The sequence below is a fragment of the Formica exsecta genome, unplaced genomic scaffold, assembly GCF_003651465.1.
Source record: "Formica exsecta isolate Colony F162 unplaced genomic scaffold, ASM365146v1 scaffold60, whole genome shotgun sequence".
Classification (NCBI taxonomy): domain Eukaryota; kingdom Metazoa; phylum Arthropoda; class Insecta; order Hymenoptera; family Formicidae; genus Formica; species Formica exsecta.
The window spans coordinates 218,552-232,247 of record NW_021853281.1 but is presented as its reverse complement, the minus strand read 5'-3'; the positions used below and the strand labels follow the sequence as shown (position 1 = coordinate 232,247).

The 13,696-nt window shown below is 34.6% G+C and overlaps 4 protein-coding genes across 10 annotated transcripts in view; 2 read left to right on the top strand and 2 right to left on the bottom strand.

The window, feature by feature from the left end:
* Positions 1-2,718, bottom strand: part of LOC115242508 (MAP7 domain-containing protein 2-like) — a 142,951-nt gene extending 140,233 nt beyond the window's left edge. For 4 of the 6 annotated variants that reach the window (XM_029818872.1, XM_029818860.1, XM_029818867.1 and 1 more), the window contains exon 1: positions 2,622-2,682. In XM_029818872.1, the coding sequence (XP_029674732.1) occupies positions 2,622-2,667 (46 nt within the window). In that variant the 5' untranslated portion in view covers positions 2,668-2,682. Of the gene's footprint in view, positions 1-2,621 lie in introns of all 6 variants that reach the window. The other 2 variants (XM_029818868.1, XM_029818870.1) reach the window with 1 other exon arrangement.
* A 1,030-nt stretch (positions 2,719-3,748) lies between these two features.
* On the top strand, positions 3,749-6,358 carry LOC115242507 (acetyl-CoA acetyltransferase, cytosolic). Its single transcript, XM_029818843.1, has 8 exons — positions 3,749-3,905; positions 4,372-4,493; positions 4,601-4,713; positions 4,825-5,024; positions 5,126-5,355; positions 5,435-5,623; positions 5,724-5,886; positions 5,973-6,358. Exons 1-8 carry the CDS (start codon positions 3,857-3,859, stop codon positions 6,089-6,091), a joined length of 1,185 nt encoding a protein of 394 aa, XP_029674703.1. The 5' UTR covers positions 3,749-3,856; the 3' UTR covers positions 6,092-6,358.
* Positions 6,102-9,462, bottom strand: LOC115242506 (U7 snRNA-associated Sm-like protein LSm10). Of its 2 annotated transcripts, XM_029818842.1 has the most exons (3): positions 9,241-9,462; positions 8,856-8,973; positions 6,102-6,704 (listed from the first exon to the last, which is right to left on the bottom strand). In XM_029818842.1, exons 1-3 carry the CDS (start codon positions 9,378-9,380, stop codon positions 6,540-6,542), a joined length of 423 nt encoding a protein of 140 aa, XP_029674702.1. In that variant the 5' UTR covers positions 9,381-9,462; the 3' UTR covers positions 6,102-6,539. The 2 variants fall into 2 exon arrangements, with proteins under 2 accessions (XP_029674702.1, XP_029674701.1); XM_029818841.1 differs by lacking the exons at positions 8,856-8,973; positions 9,241-9,462 and adding an exon at positions 6,995-8,846 and having other exon boundaries at positions 6,106-6,704.
* Positions 9,463-11,335: 1,873 nt separating this feature from the next.
* Positions 11,336-13,696, top strand: part of LOC115242512 (excitatory amino acid transporter-like) — a 5,295-nt gene continuing 2,934 nt past the window's right edge. Inside the window, exons 1-6 of the mRNA XM_029818880.1 lie at positions 11,336-11,749; positions 11,952-12,208; positions 12,272-12,368; positions 12,587-12,785; positions 13,020-13,233; positions 13,304-13,585. Of these exons, the coding sequence (XP_029674740.1) occupies positions 12,129-12,208; positions 12,272-12,368; positions 12,587-12,785; positions 13,020-13,233; positions 13,304-13,585 (872 nt within the window). The 5' untranslated portion in view covers positions 11,336-11,749; positions 11,952-12,128. The remainder of the gene's footprint in view (positions 11,750-11,951; positions 12,209-12,271; positions 12,369-12,586; positions 12,786-13,019; positions 13,234-13,303; positions 13,586-13,696) is intronic.

The following is a 13,696-nucleotide window of genomic DNA, read 5'->3' as shown; positions in this document are numbered from 1 at the left end:
AGAAACATTAGTTACAATATATATTGTATATACCTAAAATTTTATCCACACGTAATATTATTTTCAATATAAAATTGATATTCAACTAGTATCGTTAAAACTAATAATGTTACTTCATAAAAAAAATTCCTGGATTGAATATTACATCATATCAAAGCAAAGCGCTTTTCATCGGTAAATATCATATTCATCGTTAAACTATATATTATCGCTGATTGATTGATATCCTGCAATAATGTAACAGAACTGAACCTGCGAATTGTATATATATATAATCGATACTAGAAATGGCGCGGATATCAGTGTGATAAAGGAATTGAAGTTACGATCACGCGAAGCAAAAACGTGTGTCCCTACACAATTTTACTTCATGATTTATGTATGATTGATCGAGTAAAACAAATATCCTCCGTTCTGCGAAGGTATCCGTTTGCATTTAAAATATTACTTCTGACACGCTATGTACGCAAGATAAAATTAAAATTTTATCCGTCAATATCTTCGACACGGCTGATAATTGCTATAAATTAAATGGCGTTATTCAGAATTTGCGCTTAATTTAGATATTAAAACTGAACGAATGATGTAAAATATAGATAATATTCGTTTCAGAAACGAATAAGATTATAAATCGTATACGATGACCGGGCCGCAATGTGCATCATTAAAAATATATTACAGTTAATCATGTTATAATAACAGATTATATTAGAAATATCAAGTAATTATCGCGCGATGTCACATTCAACTTGTCAATTAAAACGTGCTTATCTTATTTAATATATTAGATGCAATCAGAGTTTTTAGCATAGCTGCTTGATTAAAGTCTCATATTTTAATATCATCTCTAGGAAAGACGATATACAAAACGACACTGTCAATATTCAGTATGCGAGTATATAAATTGTAAATACTATTTGGAGATGCTCCAATATTTTGCTACAATTATGTTCAATTGTATTCAGATACCAATAATTAAATATATATATATCTTAATATACAGTTTCGCAGAAATTAAAATAACACGATTGACGTGATATCGAAAGATATCCAGATATATATTTCTTTTTTCTAGGAAATATATGGATGCATGTAGTTTATATGTCAATTAAAAAGATTTTTGTCCGATATGATATTGGAAAGCTTTTTTTAAAATTCAAAATGATATAAATAGTGAAAAAAATTCCGCATTATCCCCTCCTCTCTTAATATCATTCCTATAAAGTGATGTAAATATGATATCCAAAATACTCATTTGATGGCTTACTACAGCGTACAAAATAAAGAAATATAATATCAATCAATATCTACGCAAGAATCTTTATTTCAATATCTTTTAAGAAATTCGATATCTTGACGTTCCATTTACTTCGACATCTTATTTAGGTATCCTAAAATTAATACCCTTTTCAACTATTTTTTCAATTCTGTGAGCGTGTGTTGTAGTAAACTTCCTTTTTAACAAAAATTCGTTTAAAAATATTTTATCATTATTCTTTAACACGTGATGTTAAATAATTTTATAACTAATTCTCATCCAAGATTCTAATCTTCGTTAAAGATAATGATTGAAACTAAAAAATATTTCTTAACTATCGTTAATAAATTAAATGCCGTGACCAGTGTTTTGACATGTAACGACACATTCGAATAAAAAAATAATATTTAAATAATTGTACAAATCACCAATGTCAAAACAAACAACATGTACATCTGTCAAAAAATAATTAACCATTTACTGTGTGGTGCATACACAAAATGTTTAACGAGTTAGGTTAAGTTAGGTTATTAACAGGGTACAGAATATAGATTCATAATATATACGTGCTGACAAATGTATGATGAGAAACTGAGCGAGAAGCCGGCGAGAGCACGTTGCGGCACGGCGGGGCCGCAGCTGACGTGCCGCGTGAGAGGCCGCGACGTTGAGCTGATTCGCGCACATCCGAGAACGTAGGTGTAACGCGAATCAGCCGGTATTAATTTCGTAAGGATGAGACGAGGCGCGAGGGACGATAGCGAGATCGCGAGAGACGAGAAGGAAAGACAGACGGAGACAGATAACGGTAATCTCTTAAAAGCGGTCGCGGGTAGGGACAGTCATCGCGGTGACGCAAACTGCAAGGCCGTCGATGCGTGACCTTAATGAGTAATCAGTCTGGCAGTTTCGACTTCGGGCTCGATAATTATTCATGTATTACCCCGATCGCGAGATCGCGCACTGTCAAACGTTGGCGCGTTTGGTCACGTCTGATAAGGGACAGCGACGGCGAGGGCGAACGAACGACGACAATGACAGCCGTCGCGGATGGATGGCGCGACGTTACCGAGACGTCGCGTGTCTCGCGATAACTTTCTCGACGATCGTATACGATGAATCTTGCATATTCCTCGGGTACGCGAGAGCAATTTCCTGGCGAATAATTCATCGACATGCTTGGGCCACGCGCGCCTCTCGGTCGCGGGCGACGTGCAGCTGCGGCGATTAGCGTCGCGTGTCTCGTAGCAATTATAAGCGGGGACGACGCGTCACCGCGACAACACTCGCGACTCAACGATGTCGAATCGTCGCGTCGCGACGGGATAGCAACGGATAAATGGCGATAAATGGCGATAAATACCTCGTTTTTCGACGAGCTCCGAAATCTCCTCCCTGTTGTCAGCCATCTTAGCACCAGTCACTGTCTCACAATGCACGCTGGGTAAAAACAAACGCGCCGTCGCCGCGCCGCGGCGCTCCGGTACGCTGCGTCAACGCCACCTGCACAGTCATAACAGAGGCATGTATCAGCTGTCTGGTATCTGTCATCTGTCAGTTGTACAGGGTTATGTGTGACCGTGTTTCAAAATTCACTGCCAGTTCTAGAAATCTATACTTCACGTTACATATATTATAGATTTCCATTACTAGCAATTAAATTTCGGAACACGATCTATGTGTGTGGCTATCTAACATTTATCTTACAATGCACATATGACGCGCGAATGTTTTTCAATAACAATATTGTTGCAACGCTATCGTCTGATCTTATCTTTTTTTTCGTCAATTTTTTGTTCGATATTCTGAGCTCTCACCTTTATCCTCTTATCTTTATTTATATTTGTATTTTACTTTACATACACGTGTAACACAAATATATTCTTATCGCGTTACGTATGACTGCTGATTTTTTGTAGTCTCATTGCTATTCTAAATAATTTCCGTGTTCAAAGGGCATTTCGTCTGTATTTTTTCATCTCTATTCAGAAAATCTTGATTTGTCACGGTCTTGATAAATGAATAAATATATATCTTCAAACTAATTACAACAGATACACATGTGCCTCATTCCTTTTTTTATGGAAAAGTTATTTTATTACTAAATTTAGCATGTTCTATTACTACAAAAAATATCTTCTTTATAGATAATTTTTATAATCGAAATTTATATTATATTATATAGTAATTTACAATATTCTATAAAAGTGTGAGAAAAATCGACTTTTTATTTTGTATTTTTGCATGTGTATCTTATATGAGAGAAAGAGGAACATTTTTATTCTATAGAACTAGAAATTAAATATTCATATATTTCGTTCAACATACTTCGTGCAGATTAATTCTTATCAATATAATTATTTTCGGTAAATCATCGCATTTCTGTCTAATAAGACAAATATTCTTATTCGATTTTTAAATCATATAGTACTTTTTCACGCAAGTATACACTTTGACATACTTTCACAACTCCGCTCCTGACATATGCGTCACCAGTCGCTGCCAGTCGAATAAGTTCCATTAAGCAGTGTAAAGTCCAAAGATAGCAGTCTTCGTGCGTTTTTCGTAGAGTTTGGTGTTCATTCGCAATTCGTAAAAATGAGTGATCGTAGTGTCATGATTGTCTCGGCTGTCAGGACACCCATAGGTAACAAACGAAGAATAATATGTAATATTTGCTAGTAAAATTAAATGCAGTAATTTGTCGATCAAGTTATCAAAGTGTACAAATTATTATAGAACTTAAACTACATAAACAAAATTTTAAAAATATGTTGTACTATTTAAATTATTCCAAATATAAACAATAAAAATTTAAGACTGTCTTATAAACTCATTCAAATTATATATGTATACATACAATATATAAAAATATAATTATATATACATACATAAAATACTATATCACAATTGTAAAATAACAGTAACACTTTATAAAACATAATGTAATAATAATGAAAAAAATGTATATATATATTGTATATATTGAGGTGCATCAAAAAACAGAAATAAAATTCAGCTTATTTTTGAATATTTATCTAAAATATTTTTGTATTAATGTAGTAAAATCTAAATATAAAATTTTATAATAATCCAACTTTTTTATTTTGTAGGATCATTCTGTGGGTGCTTGTCTTCCTTGACAGCGTCAGAAATGGGAAGTATTGTTATTAAGGAAAGTCTGAAAAGAGTTGGATTAAAGGGAACAGAAGTTTCTGAAGTCATTATGGGACAGGTATCTAATTTGCATAGATTAGAAATAATAGAATGCATATATTTTCAAATTTTTCTAAATTTATATACATCTAAAATATATATACATTTGTTAACGCATATGTTTAGGTACTTGCTGCAGGAGAAGGTCAAAACCCCGCGAGACAAGCAGCAGTCAATGCTGGCATACCTATTGATGTTCCTGCTTATCAACTAAACATGTTGTGTGGCTCTGGCCTACAGTACGCACAATTTATAATATGTTGTATAATATATGCATCTTTTTAATCATGCAATACAATTTATTTCGAATAACATAAAACTCTATGATATATTGTGTAAATATGTTATAGGTCTGTAATAAATGGTTATTCTTCCATAAAATCAGGAGAAAGTGATATAATTGTGGCTGGTGGTCAAGAAAGCATGAGCAGAGCACCGCATGCCACTTACCTCAGGAATGGTATAAAAATAGGGAATTGTAATTTAATTGATACAATGATGAATGATGGTTTAACAGATGCCTTCTATAATATTCACATGGCAATCACAGGTAAAACAAAAATATTACAACTGGATATAATTTCTACTACAAAAATTAAAATTTTATGCAAATGTTATCATATATATCTTTTTATCATTTATTTCTGACAGCCGAGAATGTTGCTGAAAAATATGCAATAAGTAGAGAGGCACAGGATTGCTATGCGAGTAAATCTCAGCAGAAGACAGAGACTGCTATTAATGCTGGATATTTTGACAAAGAGATTATTCCAGTAACCATAGCAAGTAAAAAAGAATCTATTATTATATCTAAGGATGAATTTCCGAAATTTGGAATGACTGTGGAGAAACTTGCAAAATTAAGACCAGCATTTAAACCGGTATGTAAATATTATTTTCTATAACTATAATTCCGTACAACTTTATAAAAAAAAATTTTTGATATCATATTCGATTTAGAATGATGGCACAATTACTGCTGGCAATGCATCTGGTATAAATGATGGTGCAGCTGCTGTAGTTCTTATGTCTCAAGAAGTTGCTGCAAGTAAAGGAATTTCACCGATAGCTAAAATTGTTGCAGTAGCAACGATTGGAGTTGATCCTCAGATTATGGGTATTGGCCCTGTTGAAGCTGTTAAATTAGTCGTTAGTATATATTTATTTCCGAATTAATTTTACATTATGCTAATACAATGTAAAATGAGACACAATTATGTATGTATGATTGAAAATACATTTATTCTAGCTGAAAAAAGCGAATTGGTCAAAGGAGGAAGTGGATTTTTATGAGCTAAACGAAGCCTTTGCAGCACAAGCAATTGCATGTGTTCAAGAACTCGGATTAGATCCTGAGAAAGTTAATGTAAATGGCGGTGCTATCGCTCTAGGCCATCCTATCGGCATGTCTGGTATACATTGAATTAATATTGAATTTATGTATATATATTAAACTTTCTTCAACAAAATTCTCATTTCATAAAATTTTGCGTTTCAGGAACAAGAATATTGGTCACCCTGTTACACATTTTAGAAAGAACTGGAAAGAAAAAGGGTGTCGCATCGTTGTGCATTGGAGGAGGAATGGGCATTGCCATGGCTGTTGAAAGAAAATAACACATAAATGATTTATATATAAATCTTATACGAAATTTTATTATATTTTCATTAAAGCATTTCTCTTGATAATAATAGCATTTCTCTTATGCTGTATGTTGAATAATGATAGGACATTTATTATGAAACAGTGTTAAAGTTGCATATTTTTACAATATATATTTTACAGTATTTTTATACATAATGTAAAAATATATCATTGTAAATCGTATAAAATATTACCATGCTAACCTTTGTAGCTAATTTGAAATATAAAAATATATTCAATAAAAAAAGTAAATCCAGAGTCAGATTATATCTGCATCCTAAATTATATAATATATAATCAAATTAATCATGTATATGAACATGTATCGTGATTAATAGCAGTCAAATTCAAGGACGCATAATAATTTAAATCCTCTAAATCAAATCTTATCACAAATATCATTTATTTTGTGGATTAACTTTATGTTTCAGCCCTATTCTCTAAAATTTGTTCTACAGCTGCAAGGCCTTCCTGTTGCCTTTGCTGAATGCGTTTCTTTTTAAAAGTATATTTTGTATTCTTCATTTCCTTTGATGGACCGCTTAATTGCTTCAATTGTTCCTTGATAGCTGGTATAATCCGTATCTTAAATTATAATATATAATTTCATTAGATGATAATACACAACACAATAATTAATTTTTATTTCTGAATATTTCTATCAAAGATAGGTATATCATAATCAACATTAAACAAAATGTTTTAAAATGTTTTTATATAAGTGCAATTATTGTTCTAAATTATATCATTATTTCTAAAAAGATATTACAAATACTTGAAGTTTTTAAAATATTGATAAAGTTTCTTATATAAAGAAAAAATGATATTACTACAATTTATATAACATAATTGTGTTATTGTCATTTATATATTACATTGCTGATATACTAAGTGGTATGGCAGGATAATATCCATAGTAAGACTTTCCATCTTTATCAAAACAAGGAATAGATTCTTCTAATGGTCTCTGTGTAACCAAATCGATTTTTGGTATACAGAGTTTGGCATGTTTTTTTATTATATGCCCAAACAAAGAATCGACATTAACTGTCGAATCTTTCAAACAAAAGTAAGATCCCCAAAATTTTGAATTCAAAATATTCTCATCTGGATGAGTCAACCCATGATAAAGCATCCCTTCTGACATTTGTTCCTCCATTACAGCTAATGTATCACAATGTGCAAATACATTTGGTACATAAATGTCTTGTATAACATTATCGCCAATATATAAACACCGTTGATCAGATTTTCCTGTTACACCAACAAGAAATTCTGATAGTTCTTTCCAATTTCCTTGGCTATATATTTCACCTCGCTTTAAATCTTTGCTCGTAACACAACAACAAGTTTCATGATTGTTTATAACAGTAAAAAATGGTCGATTGTTAATAAAGAAACCAGGCTTTCTTGCATAACATACTACAATATCGAAAAGAGATTGCCAATCCTTTCCAAGGGCATAACTTGCGGTAAAGCTTGCAAAATCTACGTATGATCCAGTAAGAAGAAAGGTAGCGGACTTTTTCTTTACTTCTCTCAACCATGAAATTGTATCTGGACTACATTTATGCAAATATTTTTCTGGATTTTTCTTAATGTCACCAGTAATCCCTTTGCTTGAATGAAAATTGTCTTTAGAAAACATATATATCAATCCGTCCAATATATCAGGCCAAACATTATATTTATTTAAAGAGGATCCATATTCTTCGTCAAGCGTATCTACAGCCCGTGCAAACGCGACACTTGTCGGAGTATCGAAATAATCAAGAAGACTTCTCATTTTCTCAGACAAAGAACCATTCCAGGTTGCCAGCATATCATTACAGAAAGTGTCTGTTACTTCCCATTTTTGTCCAGGATATATTTCCTTTATTTGATCTGTACTTAAGAGATGTGATCCATGGCACGCTCTGCGAATAACACCATCCGGGCTCACTCTGAGTATGTTTCCTCTTTCAGCATCTAACAACAATCCCTTTTGCATAAAATCCAAATCATCATCTGTCAACGGTTTTAACAGATGCTTTGCACTGTATCTCCGTTCATCCACCAAGAATCTAGCCAATGTCTCATACTCCCTATGCACTAGATTTGTAATATTGTAACGCAGCAACGTGTTATCCAAGTCGAAACCAATGCAATCATAGTCGGTGAACTTGAATACATCCATGTTATCTTTAATGGATTTAACAGATTCTTTGAATTTATTAAATACTTTGGAACTGTATTGACAAGACTTTATATATACAATCGCACTGAATAATGTTTCTGTTTTACTGATTACACGTTTATATGGGGCGTGTCTGCATGCAATCTTGACAGTACTATGACAAGGAACCAAACCCCTAATCATATCTAAACGCAACTATTTCATCAATAATATATTGTTCGCGGCAAACAAATGTACGTTAGCATTGTATATTATATTTAGATAATTCCGCAGCTTTATGTTAAATACAATGCAAGCCAGTTGCCGGCAAAAAGTCAGAATGAGCAACCTTGAGATACTAAAAATACCTGAACCTTATTTCTCTCTGAATTCAGTATCCAGATTCTTTCTTATCTACTTGTCTGCATATGGAAATCGAACAAGAACTTTCACCAACATTTTATAACCTAAACGCAACGCGCGTTTCGATCGCGCTAATCACATCGCCCCCAGATTATCATTGAGAAAAAAAATCACCAGACAAGAGCGAGGAGAGTAATTGAGGTTTTCAGTGTACTCACATTCGGCGGGATATGAACACAACGGATGTTTCTCGCCTGCACGAAGAACATCTCAAACTTAAACGAATCCTCGCGCGGATCCGTAAACACGCAGTCTCTCATTACGACGTTCATGTATCTGCAAAAAACAAAGAAGAAAAAAAAAACTATTTATTTATTATGTATCGATCCTTTACTTTAAGAGAAAAAGATATCGTTGATTAATTTTATTTTGACGTACGTTATTTACAAAGACGCTCTATTCAACAGTATAATATATTTCATATAATGTTGAAGATATTTCACACATTGACGAAGCGTGAATTTTAAAAATACAATAATTATTTTTTGTAAAAAGCGTAAACTTCACGTCGGAGCGAAAATGAAAACATTGAAAATTACATACGCGTCGGCCTGTTCGACGATGCCGAAAATCGATGCTTCGTTTCGCAGATCTATTGTTGTTCGCTGTTTCTCCACAGCCTTCAGCAGAATTGCCAGGCTGTTGTAGAGAAAATGTCTCTCGCGTTGCGAGTACATGGCCATCGCGAATGTAAAGCTAACAATAAGCGGGAGCGCGCAAAACACACCACATCGGCCGACCGACAAGACCGAAGTGAGACGCACGTGGGAGATCACGTGACCGTCATGCTACGTCACGCGCGGAATTCGCGCGTATTTACATTCCGATCAACGTAAACATATTTACATATTTGTTATAAATGTATGTAGCGCATATTGTGGTGCTATTAAAAAATGTTTAATGTCTTTCACGTTTACTTTCTGATTTTTGTTATCTCTTTGATTATAGACGTATTATTATTACAACATAATACAACTGTAGATTATAAAAAATTATTTATATAACATAACAGATAAATAAACGATTTAATTCTCTGATAAAACAAAAATTTATACTCTATATAGATTATAAAATAGATTAATTTTATTTCTAAAAGAGAGAGAAAGAGAGAGAGAGAGAGAGAGAGAGAGAGATTTATTGTAATTATTGATTATACCTATTGAAATGTGGTTAAACCGAAAATTATTAAAACTATTTTCAAGCAAGTACGAAAAAGTGTACTTGTTTACATTAAGTATAATTATGATTTATAATAGCATATTTTTCTATCTCTTTCTATGCCTAGTATTAAATAACACTATCTGTGTTTGTTTGTATGTATGCGTGCGTGTGTATGAGAAAGACATTTAATTCTACGTAATTATTGGATATTTAAATTCTATATCTCTCGAATAAATCAAAACGTATAACAATAATTAAATTAAACATACGATTTTACATCATATGCGATAGTAATTTCACACACACACACAAGCAGCGAGAGGGTAATATATAATATAGATACAAAATAAAATATAATTATATAAAAATGAAATACACGAGCAAGGATAATTGTAACTTGATTTTGTTTTAAGCGCATCATTAATTAATCTCGAAGCTCGCTCTTTCGGAAGTTACAAGATGTTAAATACGTTATCGTGGGGAGATTTGATTTGTCCTCGTATTATACTATCACCGTAAACCCGATGTTATATCTATATATAGTCACTCATAGCCGTCATTGCTAGAGGAATTAGGTTACTTCCCAACGGATATACAAAAGGGTCTTATAAATGGTCGTATCCTACGTGCATCTAAAACAATCACAAGTATTTCCGCATAACTGTCTCTTTTTCTCACAAACTGACCATTTAAAAAATTAAAAATTAACAGTTTTGACAGTTAATTTGGAGATGTTATGAAATTTCAGCTATGTGTGTGTGAATATGAATATTATTATTGTGTAATATTCATTTCAAACGAAATATGCTTCGGAAGAAATAAAATAATTTTGATAAAAGATCTTATCGATGTGACGAGTGTTGTTACGTCATAAGAAATGCTGTAAATTTCTAATTATTTATAAATAATATGATTTTATTATTCATTATACGTCACAATAATATAATTATTTATGTTGTCTCTCTCTCTCTCTCTCTCTATCAGTGCTCGCGTATCTCGGTACGAATCTATATAATACCCCGCGATTTTACATCTCATCCGGATCTGATGCAGGCTCTTATGAATTACGTGATAACATTCAACACTCTTGACGCCCGGACGTCATTCAAGATCTATTTCACTCTCTCGTTTTACTTTCTCTTCCCCTTTATTTCCCCACGTACCATATGTTCGCCAACATCAAAAGCGGCGATCTTTCTAAATCAAACAAATCGATAATTTCTGCAAAATGCACTATAGAGCAGCGGCATTTTTCTCCCTTCGGAGTTTATTATTCGGTGCCGTGCGACCCACCGCGATGAGTGCCTTCTTCCTGTGATCTACCGGTCTCTTTCTCCCCGATCGCGCATCTCTGTCCATCTGCCCCCTTTTCCCCCTTTCGGTATGCGCCTTTTGCTTCCCTCACCCTCCCCTTTGCCTCCCTCGACGCGCACAGCTAATCAACTTCCTGGATGGGGCACATTATCTGCCTGATTGCAGGCAGATCCGCGGCGATACCTAAAGCCCACCGGCATATCTATCCGATCTCGGCAGTCGATCGCACGCGCGAAAAGCCTTGCGGATGTCACTCGCGCCCGCAATCGACGCAACGGTGCAATGATCCTGAATGTAACAGATCGGGTGTGACCTCCTTTGGGGTCTTACCCCGTCATCGTTTCCTCGGGACCAGTGTTGGCTCTCGCGTGTTCGCGATAGTTCCCGGTGGTCCGCGGGAAAGCATTGTCGTGTGTCGCGATGCGCTATCAAACGATTTGCACGTGCTTCGATAATCATCTGCGAGAAGAAGTGTCGGTTTACAGAGTTTAATTCCGGAGAACGTAAACAAAAGGAAGCGAAGTAGAAGATAAGAACGGAGGATCAAGGATTTTTATGATCATTCCTACGACGCGATGTAAATTTTTTAAATTAAAACTTTGCGGATGCGATTATCTTTATCGTTTTCTTTCGCTATTTTAAAATTAAAGAATGCTTCGAAACTATTTATTTATTTAATATTTTATATGTAGATGATATTATCGCTTTAATAATTTTTTATAATTTTATATATATTCGAGAAAAATATACACATATTTCTTTCATACTCGATAATCCAGAAAAATTGGACGTTATTGATATCTGAATAAATCAAGATGATTCACGCCGTGGAAAGATGCAGCACAGTCATGAAGGCCGCGGGATGAAGATTCGCAAGATCTATCCCGATATCCGTCGCGTTACGGAGGAAGACATCTCACGAAATCTCGAAGCTGTGTGCTTTTGAAGCTCAAAGGATGTCTTTAGGACAACGTATTTCCGGCGCTGTTGCGGTTCTTCGCGGAACCTCGACGGAGGCCAAGGAGGAAGGCCACACGTAAAAGATTTCTCATATTTTTATCGGAAATCCGAGCTGCTTATCACTTGAGATGTCTTCCAGATCGTGCACAGAGGAGGATATCGAGAAGATGACATCCGAGGAAGAGGTCGAGGTGAAAGCGCAGCGTAAAGTAACGGTGCTCGACAGATTACGGATGGTAAGCTTTTTACAATCGAGCTTGTGCATAGTATGTTAAGAGTGCTATCCTTCAATTTCATTCAATTAAAATCGATCGTTTTTGCAATGAAAATCAAAGAGAGATATTGTTTTATAAAAATAGATTGAAATTATTTTCTTAGAATCTGTAAAATGCGAAAAGAAAAATTATGTCCGAGAATGAGAAAATCTTATTAAATTTTATTATGGGGAATATAGGTGATAGAATGGATGGGAAGTAACTTGCTTCTGGCATTAACCATCGCTGGAGTTTTGGTGGGTCTAGGTCTCGGGTTTCTGGGGCGATTGGCCGATCTCACTCCGCAATCTATAACTCTCGTCAGTTTTCCGGGAGAGATCCTTATGCGGATGTTGAAGATGTTTATCTTGCCACTCATCATCTCGTCGCTAATCTCGGGTAATTATAATCGTCGACAATCTATGTCATCTCGAGAAAATGATCTCAATAGGAATAGAGAAACAAAATTTAATTACGTGAATATCTAATTACATAAATATTAAAATCGAAGAATCTTATTTCAAATGTTAAACTCAATTTCAAACATTATTCGTATTAATCTAGCAATTCTCTAATTTCTCTAATTTCTTGTTTCCGTTGAAATTTAACATTCGAGCGATATATTAATTTCAGGAATGGCACAACTAGACGTTCAAAGATCAGGAAGGATAGGGATCAGAGCGTTAACATACTACTCGGTAACAACCATTCTCGCCGCCATAGTGGGCATCGCGATGGTGCTGATGATCCATCCGGGTGATCCGCGGATCAAAACTACGGTCACGGCGGTGGTGAAAGCCGAGGAGGCGAAAGTTTCCACTGTAGACGCGATCCTCGATATAATTCGGTATAAGAAAACAACCTGTCAATTCCACGATCGTAATCCACGTCCGAAACTCGCAATCTTTCGTTCTCAGAAACATGGTCCCGGAGAACCTGGTACAAGCATGCTTCCAACAGGTTCAGACTTCCTACGTGAAGAAAAAGGTGGTCGTAATCGGCAATTTGAATAAGAGCGAGTACATACTAGAGCCGGCCTTGGTTTACAAGGACGGCACGAACGTAATGGGCATGATTGTGTTCTGCATTATCTTTGGCGTGCTCGCGGGCCAAATAGGACCTCGCGGCAAGCTGATGGTAGACTTTTTTGTGGTGCTAAACGAGATTATCATGAAACTCGTCACGATCATCGTGGTCTGGTATGAAATAATGCTGAAATAACGTATATTTGCATCACGAACAAATATCATGATCGAGAAATATAGTCAATTATCCATTTATAAATAATTTTATTTCTATATATATATATA

Bases quoted from the DNA above. Each gene is read 5' to 3' on its own strand.
- LOC115242507 (XM_029818843.1), top strand. From the start codon at position 3,857: ATGAGTGATCGTAGTGTCATGATTGTCTCGGCTGTCAGGACACCCATA. The intron at 5,025-5,125 runs GTAAAACAAAAA...TATTTCTGACAG, and splicing joins TATTCACATGGCAATCACAG to CCGAGAATGTTGCTGAAAAA. The intron at 5,356-5,434 runs GTATGTAAATAT...TATTCGATTTAG, and splicing joins TAAGACCAGCATTTAAACCG to AATGATGGCACAATTACTGC.
- LOC115242506 (XM_029818841.1), bottom strand. From the start codon at position 8,478: ATGATTAGGGGTTTGGTTCCTTGTCATAGTACTGTCAAGATTGCATGC. The intron at 6,705-6,994 runs GTAATATATAAA...TTATAATTTAAG, and splicing joins CCACTTAGTATATCAGCAAT to ATACGGATTATACCAGCTAT.